At 41.2% G+C, this 26,713-nt stretch overlaps 1 protein-coding gene across 1 annotated transcript in view; it reads right to left on the reverse strand.

The window, feature by feature from the left end:
* The window catches only part of ITPK1 (inositol-tetrakisphosphate 1-kinase), a 127,872-nt gene that overhangs the window by 35,987 nt on the left and 65,172 nt on the right, over positions 1-26,713 (reverse strand). Inside the window, exons 4-5 of the mRNA XM_054380696.1 lie at positions 26,412-26,537; positions 19,277-19,394 (exon numbers count right to left, since the gene is read on the reverse strand). Coding sequence (XP_054236671.1) covers positions 19,277-19,394; positions 26,412-26,537 — 244 coding nt within the window. The remainder of the gene's footprint in view (positions 1-19,276; positions 19,395-26,411; positions 26,538-26,713) is intronic.

The following is a 26,713-nucleotide window of genomic DNA, read 5'->3' on the forward strand; positions in this document are numbered from 1 at the left end:
TAGGTATCTTTAAGGGCCCTTCCAACTTAAACCACTCTACGATAACACAGACACATAGCTCAAGCTTTGTGTGAGATTTCCTCACTTGTCTGGATGCTCAAATCCTTGTTCATTTGTTTGATGTCAACTTTATGCTCTTACATTGCTGTGACTATTAAAGATTGCTTTTTGGCCTTTGTGCCTATAGATGATTTCATGTAATCATAATTGTGCCACTAGCACCACATAGGTACCCAAATGTTCTTAGTTTGTACAGCCTCTAACAAGGATTTGCACGTCAATACTCAAAGCACTTCAGAAACAAGCAGGACAGATGCTCTACGAGCATATCAGTTTTCTGGGGTGGGGAGGTTGCTTTTCCTGACCTGACTTCATATTAGGAAAGATGAGATTATGCAAACACAGAACTTCTGAGACCATGGATTTGCGCTGCCAAGAACATTTTAACTTTCCTCTTCCTTGAGGCCAGTACTAGCACCAATTGTTAGGAGAAACCTAAGCATCATGTGTTAAGCAGCAAACCAGAGCACATAGAGCTTTTCTGGGTAATTTCTTCACATTAGAAGACAATAGGCCACTGTGGACAGAGAGCTGTAAAAATCAGTACTTTGCTAAAAATCAGGAGGCATGTAACTTCTGTCTCGTGAGCAACAGCCTTCAAAACCTGACCTCAGCAGCTTCTCTCTGGGATGCCATGTGGAGAAGGGTGTTGCTGAATTCAACTTAGAAAGAAGGGGAAAGTACTTCGGAAGGAATGCTATGTATGCCAAATAAGGACACCTTAGCACCCTACCAGGACACCAACCCAGGCAGTACCTGTGTTTGTTTCATTCCAGCAAGTCCATCAGTCACATCAATGCGCTGAATGCAGAAGCTGTAGTTAGGCATAGGAGACTCCTATAGGCAATTTCAGAAAACCATTCATCCCCTGCCAAACTACAACATGCTGCAAGTTACAGAGGAGGAGTCTCACTCCAATAACTGGCGTAGTATTTTATTTCCAAAAACGTACCAGGAGTCAGAGGCAAACAGGACCTCAAAACAGGCAGGACAACACAATTGTCCACAGGAAACCCTCAGTTTCAGCAGAACAAGAGGAGGAAGTGCCCTGAGCACTCCTTGCATCGTCTCCACAGGAAGAGGAATCGATTGTACCCACAGAAATGAGAAAGTGGGGGAAAAAAATAATAATCTGTGTTCAGAAATAGAGAAATCACAGCACGTGCCAATGTTTTCCAGTCTTCAGCCATATAACATTAACATTTCAAGCTTCTCCATCAAGTGCTTAGTAATAGTCTCTTTAAGTTGTTTAGGAATCATCTGCACAGCATACAGCAGAACACAGAGGCAGGAAAGCATGGGAGATTTGGTGCTTTAACAAAAGGGGAATCAGAGAACATGTCAAGTTTCTTGTTAAAAAAAGAAAAAAAGATGATCACAGATTGGGTAATGCTGCACAGCTGTGGATCCGGATGGGGGCTCAGCTGTAACAGTCTTTGAAAGTTCAAGGAAGCCATTACCAAGATGACAAGGTACCAACAATGAGCATGCAGCAGTTAGCCTAGCTTGCTCATGCAAAAATCTGCCATTACTGCTACTTGATTTTGCATTTTCACATCCATACACAGGAGGAAGGCATCCTGTGTACTTCACACATCTAAGAGCAAACATTCAGGTTTCCAGGTAGGAACAGGCTGTTATGAACAGAGAGGAGACAAAGTTTAACAGCATCCATACACTGCTGCTCTTTCTAAATGTGAGAGATTGAGGGCACGATCTTGGTTCACAGCACTTAATACAGTAATTAATGGACTTCTGGGGCTGCACCAACTAAATGCACCCTGTAGAACTAAGCTCTCATTTCTTTCTGGCAGCTCTGTTTGGGCTACCACTCCAGCAGACACATACAAGGCAAGTATTAGCTCCAAGACTGACTGATAAGGAAACCACAAAACCAGAAAGGTCCCTTCCCAACCAGCAAGCCCTTGTTGTCCAGCTGCATTTTTCTAGTCTAAGGAAGAAGATAAGCACCTATTCAGAGAGAGGACAGGGCACTTACGACCATCAGCTATTCATGATAGCACAGTAATTTGTGTGCAGATATGCCACTAGAATAACCAGTGGGAAACCAGTTCAGTCACCTCACTGGGGGAGCTGGGGGCTTGATCCTCCTGTGGGAGTAAGACCTGAATGTGAGAACAGAAGTAAGTTGCTTCCTCACAACCACAGAAGGCAAACAAAGTGAAACCTTGAGAAGGATGGCACTGCTGCAACTTACATTGGTTTAAACAAAGCAGAAGACAGGTCTGAGCCAGGGCACGCCCAGGGCACACAGATGACAACTCACCATCTTTTGAAGGTGCCACTCTTCTACGCTATGTGCTTTATTTATTTCATAGTCTTAACCCATAAGGCTGAGCTACGTGCTTATCTGAATTTGCTTTCAAACCTGCAGGATGATTGTCCTGAAGGGACAAGCCCCAAAACATGCCCTAACCCAGACAACGGGCTAAGCACCTATGAATGTGCAAGCCTGGACACTTCCTGGGGTCCAGATGGTCCAGGAAAATGTGTAGCACATATAATTAACCTTGTAAGCACCTGTGAACTGTGTGTGCTCCTGGCCATGTTTGGCTGTGCCCCACTCTAAAGGTTCAGCTATCAGGTTTCTCTGTTACCAGCGTGCATTTAATTGTCTTTGGACAGTATTTAAACCAGCCGAGAAGGTAGGCAGTTTGGCTTGTTCTCACTCAGAAATCAAGAATAGCCAAATGCTGCCGGAGTTGCAGCTGAAGAGCTTGCCATAACAGGCAAATCACACCTAGGCCTCGAACCTGAACCAAGGCAACCAGCGCTCCAAGAGCCCTGCACCGGAGGCAGAAAGGGGGAAAGCCCCGAGGGAACCAAATCCCAGAAGAGCCACAGAAAGGCTCCAGCCCAGCAATGGAGTGCACGAAACTCCTTAGCCTTCTCCGAGCCAAGGACAAGCTCCAGACCATGAATTGGGAATGAGAGGAGAGAGGTTCTCTAGCCCTCTCTGAGCCAAGTCTGCTTGAATTCTAGTTACAGTGTCTGGGAAGATACTGGACAAAGGAACAAGCCCTGAGTTCCCAGCTAATCTGCTACAGAATCCCCTTGTGGAAAACTGCAGATCATGGCATCTTTACTTCTAATTTAAATCACTGTATTGGAAGTTCTGGGATTTGTGCTTAAATCGTTTAACTCTCTTCATAGGTGGAATGTAATACCCACAACTGAATAACAGAACCTGTAAATACACTTTGTAAACAAGTTACAGCAGTGTCTGAAGATGCCACCACCAGAAATATTAAATATATGAAATAGATATTTTATTACCCTTGCTCTGTACAGCATGCAACAGTATTTATATTCATTTTGGCAATGCTGACTGGTCTGTTATCAAAATGAATACCTGTCCTCAATGCCCATTTCTTAAGTGTGTCCAATTAAGAGAATATCCTATAAATGTAAGTCCTGTCAGCTAGCCAACACAGGTTATTTTCTGTAATATAAGTGTACTTTTATAGCCCTTTCCCTGTAAATACTTTGCAAGTCTACCTCAGACAAGAAGAAATTAATTTTCTGTATAAAAGGCAAATAGTAGGATAGATGTTCAAGTAGCACAGTGAAGAATGAAGCAATTCAAACACATCATTGCCAGCTGGGCAATTCAATTTCTTTGCTTGAAAGAGTTTGAGAGTTAAGTATGAATAAAGTTATCTCCCTTTCCTCTCTCCTTTCTGTTTAGCCTACTAAGCAGAAAATCCCAGAGAAGTCCCATAGCCCATACTAAATAATTTATCTTTCTAACAATCAACTTGAGATTTTTAAAGGATTTTCATTTATTACAGATCATGATTACTTCTGTACAGCCCTGTACTCATTTAGCTTTGGCTTTCCCCCAAAAAATACCTAAGGATTTTAATTTCATTTAATATTTAACCTTTGTTTTTTATTTCAAAAGTACTTATATGCTTCAGCATGAGCCCAGTTATTATGTTCTGTCTTACACAAATCTGACAAAATCCAGGGTTAAACTGCAGCCAGCCAAGTTTCAGACTACTTCTTCCAGCCCAGAAATGCTTCAGAAGTTCCTCCTCAGCACAAGTCAGAGTCCTCACAGGAAGCATTCCACTTTAGGCAGCAGGTACAACCTGCAGGTACCAACACCAACATCTTAAAAATAACTTTGAATGCGTTTGCTTCTGGATACTCACCAGAGAAGCCTAGAAAGACGTCAGCTGGCTTTTTATGTCAACACCCATCTGACTACAGTATGACGAATAGAAGGAATGGGGGGGGGTGTGGGGTGTGTGTGTAGAATTAAACATACCACATGAACCAGCTGATGGGTTTCTAGCTTTTGTTACATCCTTAGGCTTATCCTAGTACACAAGAGTGGTCTCTCAAAGAGCCCAAAAACATTCTTCTAACTGCGATCAGGAAACTGTTTTGTTCCGCAAGATGAGGCTCATCCTTTCTATTCTAGGTCTATGGAGCCCTGTGATATTTCCAAAGGACAGAAACTTAGATGCATATAAACTTTAGGCTAACTTTAAATCAAGAATTAGATTTTGTAGCTGGATTGGATGTGGTTTTCTGTATTTGCTCTGCATAGCAGTAGACAGGTCCAGTTTGGGGCTCAGCTTGAAGAGCTCAGAAAGCTGCCTACATGCTGGGTTTGAATCCTAGAGAAACTCCACACAATGCTCCTCCGGGCTGTGAGTGTGCATTGTTGGCTCACATCCAGCTTCTCATCCACCAGCACCCCCATGTCCTTTTCTGCAGGGCTGTTCTCAATTTCATTATCCCCCAGCCTGTATTGATATCAAGGATTGCCCCAACCTAGGGGTAGGACCTTGCACTTGGCCTTAGTGGACTGTGCAGTTCTATTGGATGTGATATTCTCCTCAGCCCACTTCTCCAGCCTGTCCAGGTCTCTCTGGATGGCATCCTATCCTTCAGTCTTATCAACCACACCACTCAGCTTGGTACCATCTGCAAACTTGCTGAGGATGCACTAAATCAGCACTGGTCCCAGTACAGAGACCTGCAGGACACCACTGGTCATCCTTCTCCATCTGGACATTGAGCTGTTGACCAGTACCCTTTGTATGCAATCATCCAACAAATTCCTTATCCACTGAACAGTCCACAGAGCTTCAGGAAGCCTTGTTATATGTGGCAGATCCATCCCAATAGCATCTTACCCAGCCATCAGCTAGACATGTCTTAAATGGTAAACACAATAGAAAAAATAATAAATCCATCCTATTTTAGGAACAGCAATTCTCTATTCAACTCATTCTATCAAAGGTTAGCTACAGCTCTTCACATTAAGCTTAATTAAAAAACAATATACAGTCTGGTTTATTTGAACTACATTTGATGACATATCATCAGCCCACAGACCTTTCCTCTCTTACATCAAACTGACTTTAGAATATGTAACACTTCATTTTGTGCAAACAAGTCATTCTACAGGACAAGGATCATTACACTAAATTATCATTAATTTTAATTACCTTACTATCTCAGCTCTGAATACGTCACCCAGCCCTAAAGACATGTTTTGTTTCAAACTACAAAGCAGTGTCTCTCTTCTGGACTGTTTTTAAAAGCCATGATATTTACTTAGCCCAAAAAGCAGTAAGTATAAAGGAGAAAGTTAAATCACACCACTGAAATGGTAAAAAACAAGTTCACAGTAGTGTTAATTTTTCTCTGATCCCTTCTTCCAAGAGGCTGCCCCTTGCAAGCTGATCAAACTTGCAAGTCCACAAGTACTTTTGGCGAATAGCTGGTGAAGCAGAAAAGAGGAGTATGAGCTAGGGTGAACAGTGAATTTAAGAAAAGTGTTTTATTATGCAAACTTCTTTATGCTTGATCCCCAGGGCTCTTTTAAATGACAATCTGTATCAAATTTCCACAACCACCTTCTGTCAACAAAGCCCAGCACTGACACTGGCCTAACTTTAACAGAGAGCATAAGAAAATGGAAGAAAATATTTAGCCCGTGGTCCCACCAGGTCTCTTGCACACCTCATGTCACACGAAACACTTGAGTTTTCTACTTTGCTTGAGGCAAATTGAATAGAGAAGAGCTCTAGAGATGAGAATAAGACTCTACAATATCGGAGATGTTGACAGATGAGGATGGGGAACAAACACTGCTTTAGGTTTTTTCTGCTTTGGGGAATGTTTGGGTTCTGAAGCCTAAATAGTATATCTTCTCCTTACTCTTGTTTGCCAGAAGTATTCTGCAATGGTGAGACAAATATCACTGTCTGAATGATTGAAAATCAAAAGTCGAGGAATTATACCTTGTGCATAATACAGTACTACCAAGTAAGTACTGGTCTCCTTCCCCAGCTTGGTGGGAAAAAGCAGCTATCACCAGCAATTCAAGCTCACTGTGGAATTAACTTAAAATATTTCAAACTGGCAAATCCTGCGTAGGTCAGAAATCCTCCCCAGGGGGTGCCCTGGCACAACTAAGAGTTAATAAAATGGAAAGTGAGAAATGTGCACACACTGCCAGACCTTAGAAGGCAAACAAGGTCTGTTAAGCTCCACACTCAGATTTCTCATTTAGGTAAGGCATCTGCATTCACATATTGGGATGTTTTGAAAGTTTCTTTTCCTAGGAATAAGCAGTCTTCAGTGGAATTCATGCTGTAGTTTTGTACATGTGTACAACCTAGAATTTAGGTGGCCTCGGGTTCTTTTACAAACAAGCTTGTTTGATACTTGAATCCATTGAACTAGAGCAGACGTTCTCTAATCTAGTCTTCCTTGTCGCCAGGGTTAGAAGAGAATTGCAGTATGCGCAAAGCTGCTTCCAGCACTGGTGAACACCTGGAACTGAGGAGAAACAATCAAAACCTGCTTCGCTTGCTCTTACTATCCCTTTTTAGCATATTGATTGACACAGACAAAGAAAACAGATTTTTTTTTTTAAATGTAGTTTATTTTAAATATTTTTTTTCATTGTCTGTTCTGCCAAACATGTAACTGCATTGGTCATGCCCTGACAGGAGAATTCTGATTTTTAAATACCTGTTCTCTCTCTACTTTGTAATAACTGGCATTAAGTTCTAACAAATAATTTGCTGAGTAATTAGGTTTTAAATAGCTTCACAAAACTCCCAAAGCTGCTCAAACTTTAATTACTCACTTCTTTTGCAATATCCCTTCCAAAAAATCAATGTGAGGACTAGCAATTTATTCTCATGATTATTAATGCAACCCAATTACATAGCCTGGATTTTCCATTCCTCTGAATTTGCTTTCTCTCACTCACATTCCCTGCCCTGTTTTTTAAGGGAAACAGATGAATATCCTCCTGGAAAGATCTCTGATCAATCTCGCATTCACAGACCATGAGGCCAGAAAGAAAAAGGTGGAGAAATAACAGAAGAACAACAAAAGGTCAGAAAACTGATGTTCTCCTGCAGCATTATCCCACATCAAACGGCAATGAACTCACAGATCTGACCCACCAATGTTATTTAGAATCAAATCAGCTGGATGAGAAGTGCTGGAAGTAAACCAAGATGCCCTGAGTAATTCCACTAATCTTCCATTTGCCTTTTGTAAAAGAACAAACTATCCCAAGTGCACCCAGACCAGGGGTAAATCAAAGCAGAGCTACAGACCACAATTCTCACCTCATGTGTAGCACAGAAATGAGATTTGGGACTCACTAAGAAAATAGCATACTTTTAACCTGAACACTGCAATTCTTCTGCTTCTTAAAATCAATATATATTCCTTCCCACTCCAATGCTCTAGAATAATGAAGACTCTCTGCAGGAGTCCCAGGGAGCAGGCAGGCTGGTCTTTCTGTGAACAGAAGGAGCTGGGCACAAAAAACCCAACTACCCTGCTATGTGGGACAGGTCTCACTCCTCCAGAGCTGTCTGAGCATTCCCACCTTGCTCTTCTGTGCACCGTAATTTTCTTCAGTCTCAACGTTTATTTTAAGGTCTGAGCAGAGTTTGGCTGTTAATAATAGGTCTAACAAGCTGCAGTTTCGTTTCTTTGTAGCAACAGAATTCACTGCAGTTCTCAGTTCAATCTTGTTTTTCACCTTGAAAAAGGATGTGCAGGAATAAAGACATACAAAGGTCATCAAATCAGGCTGAGGGACTGGTGGATTGGGCACTGATGACATCCATCACTTGACAGAAGAACCTAATTTGTGCAAGTAGAGATTGCTCATTTCTAAAAATTAAGCCAAAACATACATTTCCTAATTAAATAAATCCTGAGATGCCAGTAAGACTTTCTAACGTACACTTGCTACTTCACCCTCTTCCAGTACTGCTGTTAGCTGCACTACTCACTCCCTTCTCACTCATTTCAATTCAGTTTGCCTAGTACAAGCCTGCACATACACTAATCTTTGCCCCTGTGCTTTGCTCTATTGATATCCACAAGTGATATGTGATATCCTAGGAGGTACGGATGGTAACTCCCCTTCAGCATCAAACTTTTGATGGCTTTTTAAAAAAAAATTATTATTTTTTAAAAAAGCTCAAACACACTTGGACTTTTCTGTAACCAGAATATTTCAGTCCAGAAGAATTGTGGTTGCTGTTTTGCTTGTGTGTGGGTTTTGTTTATTTTGGTGTGTTGTTGTTGTTGCTTTTTGTTTAGTTGGTTGGGGTTTGTTTTGTTTTGTTTTTGTTTTAGTGAAGATACGCGGATTCAGGGGACTGACTACAGCATAGATCTTGCAAGTCTGCAAGTCTGAAGAACTCTATCTCACACACCAACAGGTCATCTGTTCATCTCTACTTTTTTCCTTCCTAGTTATAAAATACTCCTTTTCTTAATAACTACACAACCAGGACTTTCATACTACTCACTGTTTCAGTTTTACAGTCTCAAGCATTTCTACAAAATGGCTGCGAAATCCAAACTGTAAAGGACTGAAGAATTCAACTCTGTGTTTATGCCCATAGCACAATGAGACTATTAAGGTATTTAGCTTAAACTCTTTTAAGGATTGAAGCCGTAAAGGAGCAGCAACGAACCCTCAGCATTTCACAGCTGATTGAAAAATTATGAAGAATTCTCCCTATTTCTCTTCAAATTTTCTAGATATTGGAGAAATGACTAAGCCATGAAATGGTTGAAATCATGCTATAAAAGCAAATTCAAAATGGGTCTAGGAACTCTCATTCTACCCAAGTTTGGTTTGCTCTGAGAAAATCCCTTATGAACTGCACGTCAAGACATTTCTATAATGATCAAGTGAAAAATATTATTTATGGCAAGATTTATGTAACCACCTACATGTGGGAAGCTCAGCATAGCATATTTTTAGCATCAGATACCGGAGGCTTCAAAATTGTGACAAACCCTGAACGTTTAAAGAAAACAGGTCATAGCTCAGAATTCAGCTTTCACTAAATTCAGTTTCAAAGCATTTCCTTTGTGTACAGCTACAATTAAAAGCTAGGTTGGCACTGTGGAAGTCTTACACTTTGCCCCTAACATCATAGGACCACTTCTATTACAGTGGCATTGGTAGGTGAGTATTTCAAGCATGTGTAAAACACATGACAAGAGGTAGCGTCTCCCTCAAAGAAATTTCAAAACCAAACAGAGGACTGATAAAGGACAGAGGTGTGAAATGAAGGAACATGGGGATAGAGAAATTAATATCTACCCACACACCATTGGAAAGCCTTGGAACAAGCTCAAGACCTTCAAGACTCAACACACTCGAGTTCTACAGGTTTGTCTTTTAACAACTTCAAATCTCTCTCTGTATTTTCCTGGCTTCCACAATACCCTTGCTCTAAAGAATATTATGATGGGACATGTGTTACATTAATAATACAAGCCCTACAGCCACTAAAACTACATATCAACACCTTAGTCTTTAGAAGCTGCAGTACAACATCAACACCTTGGTCTTTAAAAGTTGCAGTACATGGTGTATGCAAAGGGGGAAAAAAAATAGCAGCGCAAACCAGAAAATGTTTGGGGAAAAAAGTCAGTTATTTTAAAGTGCAGGAAAAAAAAACAAAAGAGAGAAGAGGAAACCTACTTATGCTCAGGTTTCAAAGAAAACAAACTTCACCGAAAGCCTGAATAAACCAAGTATGGAAAGTTATTACAAGAAATTCTCTTGGACAAAATAATACAAAAAAAAAAAAAAAAAAGATTGCATGAGAGTACAGAAGGAAAAGGGATCAAAATTAGCCACATATGACCAGACACATTAAATTCTGTAAGAAATACATTAGTTTTACTCTTCAGTTCCAGGCAGGAACTTTTACTTCCACTGCAACTAAACTAAACAAAACATTATTGATCTGATGCAATACACTAACATAGATGGTTTAAAAAAATACCTAAAATGTGGTATAATTACATTTAGGAGACAATTTTGTTTAAGGATTCTTTCCTATCCCTAAAACAGAAGGGGGAGAAAAGGGATTTTAGGATTAGAGAAGTATGACTGGCTTATTTTCTTGAAGATATAAATAAGAAAGATAAGGCAAGTACTGCCAGATGCAGAGAAGTACATGCATGGCTAGATGTGATTCTTATCCCATGCATGCCTATTATGCTTTGAATCTCAGCTCTGTCTCAATATTAGCTGGGTTGTGTGTCCTAATGTTCAGGGCTCCAATAAAAGCTGAAATGGCCAATGTGGACAGAAATCAATGTTGTTAAAGAAGATGGTGATTCTTTCTGTGGCTAAACCTGACCGTGAGTCAGTTTGGACTTGAAATTAGAAGGGATTCTCAACTGTATTCAGGCTCTTGAGCCATCTGCCACCTGGAAGTGAGCAGAGAGCAGAATGGAGCCTCCATAACCAGCAACAGAACAAGAGGATACAGTCTCAAGATGCACCAGAGGAAGTTTAGGCTCCAGGTGAGGAGAAAGTTCTTCCCAGAAAGAGTAGCTGGCCAGTGGAATGGGCTGCCCAGGGAGGTGGTGGAGTTACCGTTCCTGGAGGTGTTCATAAAAAGACTGGATGTGGCACTTGGAGCTATGGTTTAGTTGCCAGAAGGTGTTAGCTATTAGTTAATAGGTTGGACTTGATGACCTCTCAGATCTTTTCCAACCTGGTTGATTCTGTGATTCTGTGATAATCCAAGGGGAAATGGTTAGCAATCTGCTACACCACTTAGACAGGGCCAGATAGCATCCACCCAAAGGTACTGAGGGAGCTGACAAAATGTTCACCAAGCCACTTCCCCTATCTTTTCCCTCAGCAACAGCTTAGATAGCTACCACTGCTTCATCTGGTGTATGAAGTCAATCCCAACCTGACAGATCTTCACAAAGCAACCATGTAAGGTCCTCCACCCATACCTGCCTCCAGAGAGCAACCTACGCCTGTGTTTGGCACAAGCACTACAATTGCTTCACCTCCTCAGTTCCATAAATTTCTCTAACCACTTAAATGACAGCACTGGTTACACTTCTTCAGCCTGTTTTACAAAAGATCTGTCTTAATCCAGAACAGTGTACTTAAAAATAATCACTCTGAGGAGTAAGGCAAGAAGGAAGAGGCATGCACTTGCAAAGAATTGTATCCACTGAATAATTCCTGCAAGAGGTGCAATTGCCATCTGGAATGGTAACCCTCCCTCAACACCCATGCACACACATAGTGGTACAGTTCATCCCTCCTCCCACACAGGAAGTTGTGCAAGAGCATCCACATCAGAGCTGTCATTCACTGGAAGGAATGCAGAGCAACACACCTAATGCAGCCAAGCCCTCAGACCTTCCTAGATGGGAGTTTTCCATAACTAGTCCCTCACCCGTGTGAGCAGTTTATGTTTTACTTTTGCATCTAACTAGTTTACAGCCATAGTAGGTCCTTAATTTTAAGTTCAAAACAATGGACAAGCCAAACTGCCTGCAAACAGGGCTCCCAGGGACTCTTGAGCCAGAAAGCTTTGGAGTAAGAGTGGAAAAGGATGGGGAGGAAAAGAGGAGATATTTTCCAGTCTTATTCTCCAAATTCTTCAATCTCAAAAATGCTGACTCTCTTCACAACCTCTTTCAGGTTCATTATAAATGACAATTTCTTCAGTGAAAATAAAATTTGTGTTTTCTGATCTCTTCTAGTATCACTTTCTTTCAAATACTGAAAGCCAAAAGTAGTTACAGTCAGCTCTAGTGCCTAGGACATTTACTTTCCCACAGCACAGGACCTTGAGGGGAAGCATCACGCTTACAGAATGGCTGGTTATTTCATGAGCAACTCGTCAAATGGGAAGGTGCATAAACATTATGGGGCAGTGTTGGAAGACACAACACTCAGAAGGACTGCAAAACATAGCTAATGTTTTGTAGCACTTCTGCTATGTAGGTAAATACTTTTCAAGATTTAGCACTTTAACTGGCAGCCTAACAACTGAATAGAAAACTCATCGTCAAAATTCATGACAACTGCAATAAACTGTAAGCATAGATTTTACTCCCAAAACACATTCATGATTCTGAGTTGCAAAGGCAGCAGAAATCAACCAAACAAAACCCCATCTGCAATCTGGTGTACCTGTATGACAACCTAGAACAGATCGATGGAATGACAAAGAATTTATGGCTGAATTAATTTCTCTGAACCAAAATACAAGGAAAGTGCATTTGAGCTGGCTAGCTTTTTTGGTGGAGCTATTCCTCCCAAAGTGTATCTGACTTTCTGCCAAAACTAGCAGTTTGGTTGGTTGGTTGTTTTGGTTTTGTTTTTAAATTTGGCTCAATAGGAATTAAAAAACTGTCCCCAAGAGTAACAATACCATCAGCAAAGTACACAGTACTAGAAATCAGTTGTTGTGATACATTTCTTCTAGAAAACCAACACTAATTGCTCAATACTGAGGTAGCTTCAGTTTATCTCCTAGAAATGCTTGTAAGGATTCCCAAATCAGCAATTAGCATCTGTCCCATTGTGCTTTTCTGCCTAATATCTTATGCAAATTACACAATTTATAGCTTTAGATTTAATGTGTGGCTGCCTAACGCCGCAAGGCAAGAGGAGCCTGCTGATTCAGGAATGCATCACTCAACTGCCTCACCCTTGTGAAGCAACTGACAAACTCATTCCGCAGATTTCTCCACCAGGAAAGAAATCCTTGCTCCTGCTCCACTGTGGTCACATGAACAGGTGCAGCCAGCCCATAGCTCCTCTCCCAGCATCCCAAAAAAGAAGAATGAAGCCATCTTCAACCCAGAAGTCACACAGCCAGAGCAATGTGACTGTCCAGCTAAAACATACTGCTGATTCCTGCAGAATCAGCTTTGCTTCCTTTACAGAAGTGCAGTATAGGGGTTCTGTCTTGCACACTGTGAGATGACACAATAAAAATGTTTTCTATATTCTTCTCTGACTTTTGTGGTTTTTGGACTGCAGATTTGTCTTGAACAATAGCAAGCCAATGCATTTTCTTAGGCCAGAAGCAGCAGGCCAGCAGACTGCCACTCCTGGATGGGAGAACAGAGACTGTTCATCATTTCAAGAAAGGCCCTCAGCCCTCTGGTCCCTCCCACCTACACTGAGACAGAGCAGACAGGTAAAAGTAATGCAAACCTGAGAAGGGGAAAAAGAGGTAGGAAGGGAAAGGAGTCTGTTTGTACTTTCTGTTTATGAAACGGCTAACTTACAGCATTCTTATCTTAGAAAATCCTTTTGTAAATTATCTGAACAAGAGCATACAATGGTACAAGAGAGGAGGTTCCAGGTTCCCTTTGGGGCTTCTTGCCTTTTTTTTCCTGCCACCTCTCTCAGGATAGGATTAGTCCTATAGAAGCAGCTGTCTACTTTACATTTCAAAGCAAGGGCTTCTTTATTGTACCACCAAGACACCCATGCCACTTTGTCAACTCCATCCTAAATGAATGAATGAGATCTTATGAGAAAGATGTCACGTAACACCTCTGTAAGTCAGAAGTCCCCCAGTCTTTGCAGTTTGAGATAGCAGGGCTGAGACCTACCAAGTGCTGACAGCCAGGGTACCGACGACTGCCATGAGCAACACTGCTGCATGCTGATATGCTTTGGACAAAATCCTTCAGCCACAGAGATCATTAATTCTATTCCAACTACTTCCCTCCATGCATGTATACCAGTTTTCAGTCAGAAATTACAAGGCAGTGAGTGAACATGCACCACACTTGAAACCAGGTAATGAGACATCTGTTTGCATGCATTCTTGGTGAAAGAGAGCATACAATCGACTAGGGATCGACAAGGGAAGAGTTTTGCATTCAAAAAGCAGAGCAGTTATTTGCAGTAGTTAATATTAGCCCTCTAACTTAAATGCTTTACTGAATCATCCCTATACAAATAAACAGGCTCAGGTGGGAGATTTAGACTTAGAATAAAGGTAGAGGTGCATGAAGTTGACCCATATGACTCTTCTTCTTCCTCCCTTCTGACCCAAACTGCCATGAAGAGTAGGCCACAGAGAGTAGAGGCCACAGTTTCAAATGGTGAATGTACAAAACTATGTATATACAGCTATTTTCAGGCACTTGTAACCGAGTGGCCTGCTTTTGAGAATTTCTGGGTATGCACCACTCCAGCAACGTACATGCTCCAGTAACTTCCAAAAAATAAAACCTGACTACCTACTTTGGCACTGAGTTGTAAATACCCAGTTTTCTATTTGACAACTGATCTACAATGTCTGTTAAAACACCTCACAGACTGCTCGGCATCAGAGGCTCACTGTATCAGAGTAAGTGTACAGAAAAGAGGTTCCTGCCCAGAAAAATGTGGCCCAAAGGAAAAAGGCAAACAGATGTGTGTCAAGAGAAGATTGAGGAGCACAGGGGTAACATGCTGTACCCAAAGTCAAACAGCCAGTCAGAAGCACAAAGCAGAAAAATCTGAGCCCCAAATCAAGTGCCTTACCCGTTACATCATGCTGAGCCTCTCTCATAGTCACAAAAGATACATGCAGCTGTTCAAGGAGTATTTCTAAGACAGAGAGAATCTGATAAAAAGAAATCCAAGGAAAAGAGAAGGATGCAGTGATCTGTTCTGTAATATTCCCCAAAATCAGAAAGAAGAGCACACAGCAGACAGAGGATCTCATAGAATAGTAAACAATCAAACATAAATTTAGTTACATGCTGGGATGAAAATATCTCAGCTAAAGGGTTTTATACTATTTAGAACGTCCCAAGGCAATAGTTGCCATACTTCAAAACAGACTATTAGAAGACAGAGAAATTCAAGAGTTACAGCCTGGCTCATGCAGGAGTTCTCTTGTCTAGAGGAACCCCACAAAGACTTGTTTCTGTAGACATTTTAGATTTGGGAGTTAAGTTTAAGAATCTAAGACCAAGGAGATTTTAAAATTGTGGGGAAAACCCAGGTGGAAGTGGTCAGATAAATGAACTCCAGTGTCTGCAATATCCGAAGTTCAAACCTTATTGAAGAAAACTAAGCCACTTGAGAGAGAAAAGAAAGCTGAGTAGCAGATGGGAACATTAGCTGGGTAGAGCACTGAGTGAGTACTGTATTTGCCCCAGTTGTGGTTTAAATTTTTCCATTTATATTATTACTTGCAAGATATGTAGAGATTTTTAAAACACTTTTATCTTAAAACTAAAAATGTCATGTAAACAGGCTAGTTAGTTCCTAGTCACAGTGATTATTAGCAACTTAAGCACAATTTTAAAAGCTGTATCTTCAATTCTGAGGCTGCTGGATCACACAGCATCAGAGAACTTAGTTATTATTTATGAGATTAAAGCTCAAAAAAAAGGTTGACACAGCTCCAACCACACAATACCCCACTAAAATTGAAATTACCGTGAAATAATTCTCCTAATCTCACACCAAACATTACCAAAACCTGATCTTTTATATCACATGCAATTCTTCACAGATAAGTAAACACAACAATACAGCTGCTGAGAGAACTCAACTGCTATATCAAAAACTCTGCTGACTGATTTATTTCAAGACAGACCTGCCAGCTATGTAGGACAGAAGTTGGGAATGCAACCTTTAATTTTTCAAAGCTTTTTTAAGACTCAGAACTTAAGGTTTCAGAATTATTAGCTCTTTTAGAGCTTGCTCTCAAACAGAGAACAGGAAAAGATGAAGTCACAGCCCTGGTAAGACTATTGCTTCCAAAAAAGAATCCATTCTAATCAGTGCTAAAATAAAAGTCTCTCTCCCCACCACCCCCGCCTCCCCCAGAATTCCATCTCACTTCCTTTCAAGAGAGACATCACTATCTAGACTGAAGAAAATAACAACCTCTCCAAGTCTTCTCAGCAACTGCTAGCTGCACACTAGCACACCAGGCTCAAGGTGAATCCCAGTGCAGGTTGCCCAGAGAGATCATGCAGTCATACACAAAACCCAATTGGTCACAGATGCAGGGAACCTGCTCTAGAGGACACTTCCTTTAAGCACGGAATTGGACTACATGATCTGGAAAGGTCTATCCCAACCTCTATGATTCTGAAAATCTGTGAACCTTAATATTTCCACAAGGAGTTGGACTATATGATCTCAAAAGGTCTCTTCCAACCTCTATGATTCTGAAAATCTGTGAACCTATTTCCACAAGGACTGAGCAGTTACAATGTCAGTCTAGGACAGATAAAGTCCAAGTTCAACCTTGTGCTTTCCCTGAGGTGACATACACAGCTTCTGCCTAGATACTAGTTCTCCTCCACCTCACCTCCTTTAGTGGCCACAGACTGTGCTGGCACAGACAAGAAGTGTGCCACAAAGCATCTTTCATACTATTTCTCAGGAGGTTGGATCAAAGTACTTATCAGTCAAATACTTGACTCAATAAAGAGCAAGCTACAGGATTTTCAAAAATCCTAACAATGTTCAGATGCCCAGTTTTCAGATGCTTTAACTAAGGAGTTCTTCCAGGAAGCATGGAGACTTCACTGTCAAAAGCACAGCCAAGGCATTAACTTAGACATTTAAAGATAATTACATTTAAAATAAAGCTGCTTCTATAACACGGGGCCTGTTGCTGCAGAACACAGTCACCTCAGCAGCTTCTGCTGTTTTCAAAATTGCAGGCCACGCATAGGGAGGACAATTCAGCGCCATAAAAACTGGAGTCAGCAGAGCATGCGGTCAACCTTCCTTGAACTCAAATGGTGCAAATCTTTATTTTTATGATTCTTGTAAGATATATAGGGATGAAATTAAGTCCAAACTGAAAATCATAAAGATTATACTTATTTATAACTTCTTTTAAAAATAATTCAAATAGAGGTAATGATCCCCTGAATCTAGAAATAGTTTGCCAACAGCAGAAAGTTTCTCTTTACACACATACTCAACACTCCAGAGTTCATGGCATTCCTCTGAAAGAGATAATCCCTTGCACTGAACTTAACTCATCACATTGGTTTTGTATCCTGTGATCAATTGGTATCTAGTTAAAAAGACTCCCTAGCTAAAGACCCAGATTTTATTCTCTTGGTAGTGACTTTCGTTTTGAGAACCCAGAACAAAAAAAAGGTGGCTTCTAAATACACAGATGAATTTTACTCCTGTTTCATGGCCTTGGGATATGACATAACAGCTGCAAAGTAGAAAACAGAGTTTAGCAGGTGAAAATAAGGAGGAGGGAAACTCCCACAACACTGTGTGGAGGGATTTAACTCTTTTCTTGCTGCAGATCACCTTGTGCTGGAATGCAGGGGCTTAGGTTGAAACAAAAAGTTAGCCAATTACTCCACTCTCCTGTGACTTCCCTTGCTAAACAGAAAATTGGTCCAAGGTCTCTGTCAGGATGTTTCTCATGATGACACAGAAATTAGATGAGGTTTGAGGAGGATGTGTTGGGTGGATGGACACAGGAACAGGGGATATATGGTCACCTAACACTGCAGCAGCCAGTGACAACAGGTGAAATTTTTCATTGCTTTATTCCTCAACTTTACTATAGCTTCTCTTTAAAAGGTCAGTTTTAACTGAATACAAACCTATTTTTTTTTCATTTTCCCCTTTAAACATTTATTCCTTTTTCTCTTCAGGTTGACGACCAGTGGGTGAAATATGTGCAAGAAAAACCACGTGCAAAAACTGGCTGCTCTCCTGAACACTGTTCTCATAGACATAACAGTAATAGCAATCTAAGACAAAAACCAACCAACCTACTGATTCTCTCTGCTACTAGGGCAAAGTCCCAATCACTTCCTCAGAGCTCAGGTTTTCCTCAGCACCACTCTCTCATTCACAAGCAGCAATAATCACTCCAAAAAAAAAATCCTTTTGAACTAATTGAACGTTTTCTTCTAAAGAGATTCCAAGAGACAGAGGAGAGTGTTGAGAATTATTAGTCTTACTTTTACATAAAGACACTGCCAATAAGGCCAGGCAGGTCAGATGCAAACAGTCCGTCTATAAATCCATAAGGAGCTCATCAGTTTGTATTTTTATGTGCTCATCAAGATATTGGCAACACAATTATAATGGTGATTCCTGTAACACCCCTTTAGAACATAGTTCAGCAATGCAATTTCCCTCAAGTATTTCTAACATATGAAAGCTACATCAAAAGCTTCTCTAGATTTAAACTCAAAACCAACAAATGTTTCAAGAATATGGCGGTAACAAAAGTAGAAAAGGAATGAAAGATTTAACTTAACCCAACAGTTATAATGGTTAAAATTGTAAGATACTAGAATTCTTCAAGTTAAAAAGGCATGACTTCTAAACATGGGAATACAACTCAAATTATGTTAGTTAAAGGCAACAGTCGACGTCAGGTACACCAGAAGTGCATTTATCTTCCTCTTAGTAATTAATTTGTGCAACAGGCTTCCAGTGCTTCTCAAAAATTTTATTTACTGTTTAATTGCTTTCAGTCCTTAAAAAAAAAAATTATTTCTTCCATAAATCTCTCTCAAATTCAGGCCTCATGACTCTTATGACAAGCTGCTAAGCTTGTACAGTCATTTCAATTTACCAGCACACACAAAAAGACAATGTTTGCCAGATTTCTGGGAGTGCTCACTGTAGTAAACATGCTCCTCATTAAATCCACGTCTTATTTTCAAGCAGATTCAAACCTCTTTTTTTAGACAGAAAACAAAGAGCATGGGATTCCAGAGGGCAATGCTGTGACACAGGAACGCTTCAGTGTTTGTGCTCCCATGGAGACATAGAACACAAGGCACCAAAACCACTATGTTGAACCTCACATCAAGCCTCCAGAAGCCAGCTGCTTCCTTCTTTAGTCATAATAAAAGCCTTCAGGAAGAGCAGGTATTGGCCTACCTTGCATGTATGCCTCTATTTGCCGAATTAGCTCATAAGACTTGGATCGGTCCAGAAGTGTACGAATAGCTGGAAGAGGGTCCAGGATAATGGTTTCTGGATGAGCATCAATATACTCCTGCAAAACAAGTACACAGCAAAAAAAAAAAAAAAAACAAAAAGCATTAGGTTGGCTGCAGAACCTGGAAAAATTATTATGAGATCAGGAAAAGAATAGACACCATTAAAAATGTCAATGTCCAGCTTCTCTTCAAGAGGAGGCAAATGGACAGTGGCAACACAGGAAGTCACTTGACAGTCTAGACATTAACATTTGAAATGAAGAGAATCCTTAACTGGTTTAGGATGGTAAACTTCTCCTGTGGACTTACCATCAGCAGTGAAACCTGTGCTGCAATCACATCAACTCAGAGGGGAGCTGCTGGCAAAATGCCACAGTAACAGCTGTGAGCAGGGCTGAGAAAAGCAATTAGGAGAAGAGAGATGATACCCTGCTATCTTGGGGTCAGCTTTGCATTGATTACTGCACGTGAACATCACAACTGTCTAAACTACACTCAGAACTACATCTGGATTCTTTAATGTTGTTATTACTGCTGTCACCTAGTTAGGCTGAAGACTGTTAAGAGCTGGATGATAAGGGCAGCAACTTTTTTGGCAAAGCTGAAAAGACAATGCTTCTCTATGCCTTCACTAAGTTTTGAAAGCATCTATCTTGCTACTTCTCCAAGTTTCTACTCTCCTCTCCTGACTACAAGAACAAAGGCAAAGTTTATGTTCCCAAGGATCTTTAGCTTCAGAACTCTATTACCTATTCACTGAGGTCATGACTGCACTACTGCATCCTGGTTATGAACACAGACACAGTTGCCCAGCCTTGCCTTTGCAAACCCAACAAAACCTCTTTCTGTTTCTCAGAATAGAAGTTGAGTTCCTTCATCATTGCCCCAACCTGGCTCCACAATGAATGGTACAAACCAGCATCCATCTTAAACTATCAATTATCAGACAAACATTCCAAAGTTAGCATCTGCCCGGAGCAGAAGCTGGGTTCAAGTCATGAATATCCTGAACCTACTGAGAACAGTTTCCATGAGTCTCCTGCCCTCAGTACTTTCAGAGACTCAAGAAGGCATTCAGCTTTCAAATACAGATGACATTAATTGCTTTTTTTTTTTTTAATAGGTAGAGTAACTTGCTATCTTAAACCTATGTGTGCCTATGCATGTGCCCTTTTATGCAGCACCAGAGATGACCTGTGGAACTAGGATGATCCCATGATTAGGGCATTAGCTTAAACTTGATGATCATGAAACTGTATTTGGGTATCTCAATGTATCTAAAGCATAACATGACAGCTCTTGTAACCCTTCTATGCCTCATCTTAAAAGATGGGGAGCTACCACAGTGTGCATCTTCATGATCACACCAAGAGGATGAGCACATTACAGACAGCAAATACCCTGGTGGGGCAGTGGGTAGTCACCCACTGGGCCTCAAAACATGACTCAGCAGAGATCTAACAGCAAATATCCTGTGGCATTTCTGATGTGTGCACTAGCTCTTCCTTTTACACTGTGGTGACCACACCTCTGCCTTGACTAGTCTCTGGTTCCACCTTGAATTGAAGCCCCCCATAGTTCCATTCTGGCCCAGCCCCTACTCTGGAAATATTAATCCTTTCCCTAATTCATATTTATCCAGCCTGTGGAAGGGGATCCACCCCCTTCACTCCCCTCCAAGGAAGGAATAATTTTTCCCGCTCCTAGCATCTTGCGCACCTTCCCAAATCTTCCTGCTGCTCACCTTGGCATTGAGGACTATCCCCACTTCCCTGGCTTAGGTGTGTTCCACTTGTTATTTTGACTCATGCTACCCTAAGTACTTCCAGAGTGAACTTTGCTTTTTATGCTTCCTATAAGGAATGTCACAGTGCTTTATAATGGTTATAACTCTAAGCTGCATTAAGTGATCATCCAAGCAGTCAGCTTGACACAGCATAACAATGTCTAACAGGAAGGCAGGCCTGATTTCAAGGCTATGCTACACCAGGCAATGTGTCAACAGAAATGAGCATCTTGACTGACTTTCTAGTGACCGATTTCTCATACTGTTGCCTTAAAGAGCCTTCCAAAAAAAGTCTGTAAGGCAAACATGAAATAACAAACGATGATTCAGGAGGCAGGGGCTGTTTTCCAGAAGCCTTTTAGTGTCTGGAGGACTTTAAAACATTGAGCAGAAGTATACTGAGTGTAAGGCAACAGCCCCTTCACACACACACACAGAGGAGCCTGACCGTGAGTTTTTTTTATAAACTCAGGAAATTTCTCAGAATCAAATATATTTTAGGTACTATTCTCCAAGACTGCTGCCAGCAAGGCAGTGAAGCTCTGCATCATTTGAGTAATGTAAGACTGGGACCTGAAATGTCTGCAAGAGCCAATCTAGGGATGGGCTACAGATCTCTCAAGAAAATCCAGAAATAGCCTCCTGTTTGAAGCAAAGAGGTCTGTCAATGCAGAGCAAGGTCAATACATTGGTATCTTACTTGAACATAGCTATTGGTTAATTGCTGAAGCTATTACAGGGACAGGAGCATCAAAATGCTCGCAGGTTGTGGCAGTTTAGGCTGGATGCCCCCTGCCACTGCTACATGAGATACACCTCTGGTGTCCCGGGTGCCCACCCAGAGGGGTGGACACAGGAAATGGCGTATTTCTACCCATAAATCCTGCGCCCTATAAGGCCATCTGCAGAGTCATTCTCTTCCTCTTTCTTCCCTCTGCTCCCATGGGAGATGTCCTCTCTTATCGGGTAATGCCGATGGAGTATCCTCAAGGCCTCTTAGGCCTGTCTAGGCCTAATGCCAGGAGGAGAATGGAGGGGGAGGCAGTCTCAGACCTGGCCAGCCTGAGACTTGCCTAGCAGTAGGAGGGGGGAGAAGATGATGTTCTGGCTGGCCTCAAGCCAGCACCTATGCATCTTTTCCCATGATATTTTGTGTTGCTTGGATTTCCATTGCAAAGCATTAACTATGCATTCAAAATCAGAACCATCAAGCTGCACCAAGACCCCTGATGCAAATTACCCAGCCTCCCCCTGGGCACATACACAGCCAGCCTTTTCCTAACCTCCCACATCTCACACCAGCACATCACAGCACATGCAAACCAAGAGTGTAACTACTTTAAGCACAAAATTTAAATTAAAACTCTAATCTTAACACCAATTCCCTGTAACAGAAAATTACAATAAGAAAAATCAATTTTGCTTGCTTCACAGGAACAATTATGCTAGGTGATGTGAAACCTTACATAAACTTTGATTCTTTACTAGCAACTGTTGCATGCTCAGGCATCACATGTTACGGAATATATTACTGTGAAGATCCCTCCACACATTGGAAACCTCTTGAGGGAGACTAAGTAGCAGTACTCTGCCTATGGCAGTGAATGGCTGCAACACAAGAAACATAGATTTGGAGGTACATGAGACGTCTAAGAATTTTGATAGCAGACAAGCTGTTATAGATATGAACTTGCAAATGGAACAGTTGCAGAAGGAAAAGAGAAACACTGAAGCAAAGAGATAATTTTCAGTCTACCACAAGCTTTCAGCTTCCAAATCTTCTCTGGTCATTGCAACAGGACAACTCTACGCTCTCCAGTCCAAAGACTGCTCTCCCAACAGCAGACTCCAACAATCCAGGCAAAAATCTGGAAGCTATTTAGGCTTCCCAACTATATTTTGAAAGGGTATCTGAATCAAGAATAGAAGAGCCTTTCCTGGACAGCTTTAAAGTGTGAGCATCAACAATTGCAGAGAACGAAGGGGAGGAAACACTACATTTTCATCAACCTCATATCAGAAGCCTAGGCATAAAACCTGCTTCTAATCTATCTTTTTAAGAAGAGTAATGCAAAGAGAACTTGTTCAGATAAAAAGCTCTGAAAGACAAATTAATAACCCTATTGATTTTCCATCACTTAAGCCATCATTTTGAATGGAACAGACTAGTATGAAGTTCCAATGAATGAAGCTACTAAAACCCCTGTAGAGTTATGGCAGGCTGTAAAAAGATTTCCCAATATCTTACACATGCCAAAACATACTTACATTTTGAAGTCATAAACTTTGCCTAGAAGGCAAAAACTGGCATAGCTTGGCTCTCTTTTTTACCAAGATGACAGGAACTGGAGCATCAGCAAGTGCAAAATCCCTGGGGACTATGCCTCTTCCCACCTGACTTCTCTGCATGTTCCTCTGGTCAAGAAGGAACCACCAAGGACTGTAACAATTTTTTACTAGACAACACATAAACTGTGTTCAATTAGGTCAGCCCAGTGTTACAGTGGGTAGAAAAGGAGATTAATCATAATCTCTACAAATAATCATTATCCCCAAAATAAGGAGCCAAGTATCCTATGAAGCAAACAGAAAGGCTCTAATTTGCACTTCATGCACTACACAAGGAGCTGCATGTATTCTTCATTTTGGCTTTGGATGAGATCACAAGGCACTCATCGCTGATTTGTAATGCAGTGGAGAACAGTTTTCACCCACCAATACTCTCCCCAGAAACTGCAGTTCAAACCACATCCATCTAGCATGAAGACCTCAGAAAGCTCAGCCCTAAAGGTCTTCTGCAGCTAAAAAGCCCACAGGCTGACACTTGTCCTTTTCAGCCTCCTGTGAAGACTATTTTTTAAAAGGCAGTTGAGAATAGTCATTGAACAGCAAGACAGGAAAGGCATGCTAAGAAGCTTCCTAGTTTATTAGCACCCTCCAGCAGACTGTACAATGGTTCATCACAGACTCTAGAGAGCAAGCACACAGACTCTCATGTGAATGGGAAGCCAGTTTCCTTCTCTGCTCTTGTAGACAAGATCAAGGACTATCCAATACAGCTCTGAAAAACAGTTACTCTTACAAAGGTCATAAAGGTAGCCTCACAGATCGTTCCTCCTCTTGTAGTCAAGGGTGCCTTGCTCACTGCTTCCTGAAAGACTGCTTTACAGAGCCAACAGTAAAACTGGGGCCAGGTATCATCTTGCTGCTATCTGTACATTCAATGGCAGGAAAGTTAGCATGTTTGTTCTGGTTAAGATCACCAGAACTTTTTCAGTCACTCAGCCCCAAGCCTGTAGTGTTGCATGGGGTTGTTGCAGCCCTTGGCTTGTTGAAGCCCATATGATTGGCTTCAGCCCATCAATCCAGTCTGACCAGGACCCTCTGAAGAGCCTTCCTAACCTCCAGCAGATCAACACTCCGACATAACTTGGCGTCATCTGCAAACTTCCTGAGGGTGCTTTGAATCTCCTCACCAAGATCATTGCCAAAGATATCAAAGGGGAGTTGCCCCAACACTGAGCCCTGGGAACACTACTTGTGACTGGCTGCTAATTGAATTTAACTCCATTCAGCATCACTCTCTGGGCCCTGCCATCCAGCCAGGCTTTGATCCAGCAGAGCTCTACTTGGGCTTCCATCCTTCTAATTTTCTCCCTGCATAGCTAAATCAGGGTAAGGGCTTTAGCTTTAGCAGGTCATTTTACCTCTATCGGCCTTTCAGCAGCACAGCCACTATCAGACACAAGAACAGCCCAAATCCTCAGCCAAAGCTAAAACTCTAGCTGCTAAGTACTCTACCCTGTTTCATACTGAACTTCACTCTACTGCTTAAATGCAGCTTTAGGAAAACACATCCTCTGCGCTGTTTACTACTGTTCCCTCCAGACCTCATTTCAGTACTTGAAAAATACCAGCTTCTGACCTTATGCTATTAAAATACAGTAAATTGACTGAGTTCATATTAAAAATATTCCCTATCCATTGAAGAGTTGTTGCTCAGGAATAAAAGGAAAGGTGTTTTAGATATCAATTATACTGCTACACACCAACTGGTGCTATATAACCGCTTGCATAAGTTTCCTACTGGCATGTTCTCGTGGGCCCAAGGGAGATGCCACCAAATTACACAGAGCTGCCTTCCCTGAGTCTCATAAAAGCCTGGCCTTCAGGAATGCACAACAGCAGGAATGGGGAATCTCAAGAGTCTTAATCAGCTGCAAGCAACTCAACACACACACCCTTTTGCTTCTTTGGTCATCAGTTTTTCCCAACAATAGGATGGGTATATTGTGATTGCAAACCAGTTAACATCTGAATTAAGGAAAGACTGTGAGCAGAAAGCCCCTGAAGGCCAACTCTGTATATGCTGCTTTGGACATTTACAAACTTCTAAATGCTGTGGGAAGTGAACGTCTGTGCTACTTAGTGATGAATAGACATCCACTATTCAGAAAACTGGTGACAGAGGCCCAGGGCCACAATTCAAACTCTTTCCCCTCTCATGAGTAATACACAGGTGGGAGGAAGAAAAAAAGCTTTGTAACTAGAGCAAAGAGAATATTGACTCCATTAAGTAAAATATTTTCTACATTACTAGTTGTAGAACATTCAGTAGAACAAAGAGAACCTCATTTTCCAAGAAAACAAAGTTGTCAAATTGCAGAATTTGTCTGAGCCATTTTTCCACCTGACATAAGCATATGCCATAAAATTCTGAAAGTATCTCTTTTAATTTTGTTTCTTTTAAAGAGAAGAAAAAAAAATCTTCCTTTGATCCAAGATAAGCACCAGAAGCAACACTTTAAAAAAACGATAAACGTGTTGCTTTATCATTTTCATCGTTTTCAGAACTGATTGGAGTTCTTTGGGAAAACTATTCTCTGTACCACAAGGCCCTGTGTGTTTCTGACCTTCAAAGGAAATTTGAGGAAAAAAATGCAACAGGATTCTTAGCACTAGAGGACAGAATTGCTCATGGCAACCTTGATGTTACAGAAATTACCATTAGAGGAACTGGGAAGACTAGGCAGAACTGGGCCAAATTAATTTAATGGCTTCTGTCATGGAGAGATGCATGGAAAAAACTCTGCAAGCGTCTACTTCTCCTTGTGAACAGCAGTCATGGTCTTGGAATGATATCAGGACAACATGTGGTGGGAAACCAGTTCTTAACTAACCTTACCAATACAACACAAAGCTTATCCAAAGGCGCAACTTCACTCCAGACTGACGGAAGTATTTTTGTTGGGTTATCAGTTTGAAGGACTATGAAAGAACCACTTACCTGGAACCTGTGAACCAACTCCAGTGACTGGCTGTCATTCTGGTCTGCTTCAAGGATGACATCTGTCAGTTTATGTATGATCACATCCAAAGGGCCCTGATCTTCAATGGGTTTGGTGAGATCAAGCTAAAAAGAAACAGAGAAAAACAGAGAGAAACTTTTTATGGAGGATCTGAGATTCTTGTCCCTGCCACAATCCAACGTGTTGCTGTCACACAGGAGGTATTTATTTTAGTATGCTACCTAAATTCCTGAGAATTTACATTTCATGGAATGTCAGATAATTTTACTCAGACGCTTTT

The sequence above is a fragment of the Indicator indicator genome, chromosome 4 (assembly GCF_027791375.1).
Source record: "Indicator indicator isolate 239-I01 chromosome 4, UM_Iind_1.1, whole genome shotgun sequence".
NCBI lineage: Eukaryota > Metazoa > Chordata > Aves > Piciformes > Indicatoridae > Indicator > Indicator indicator.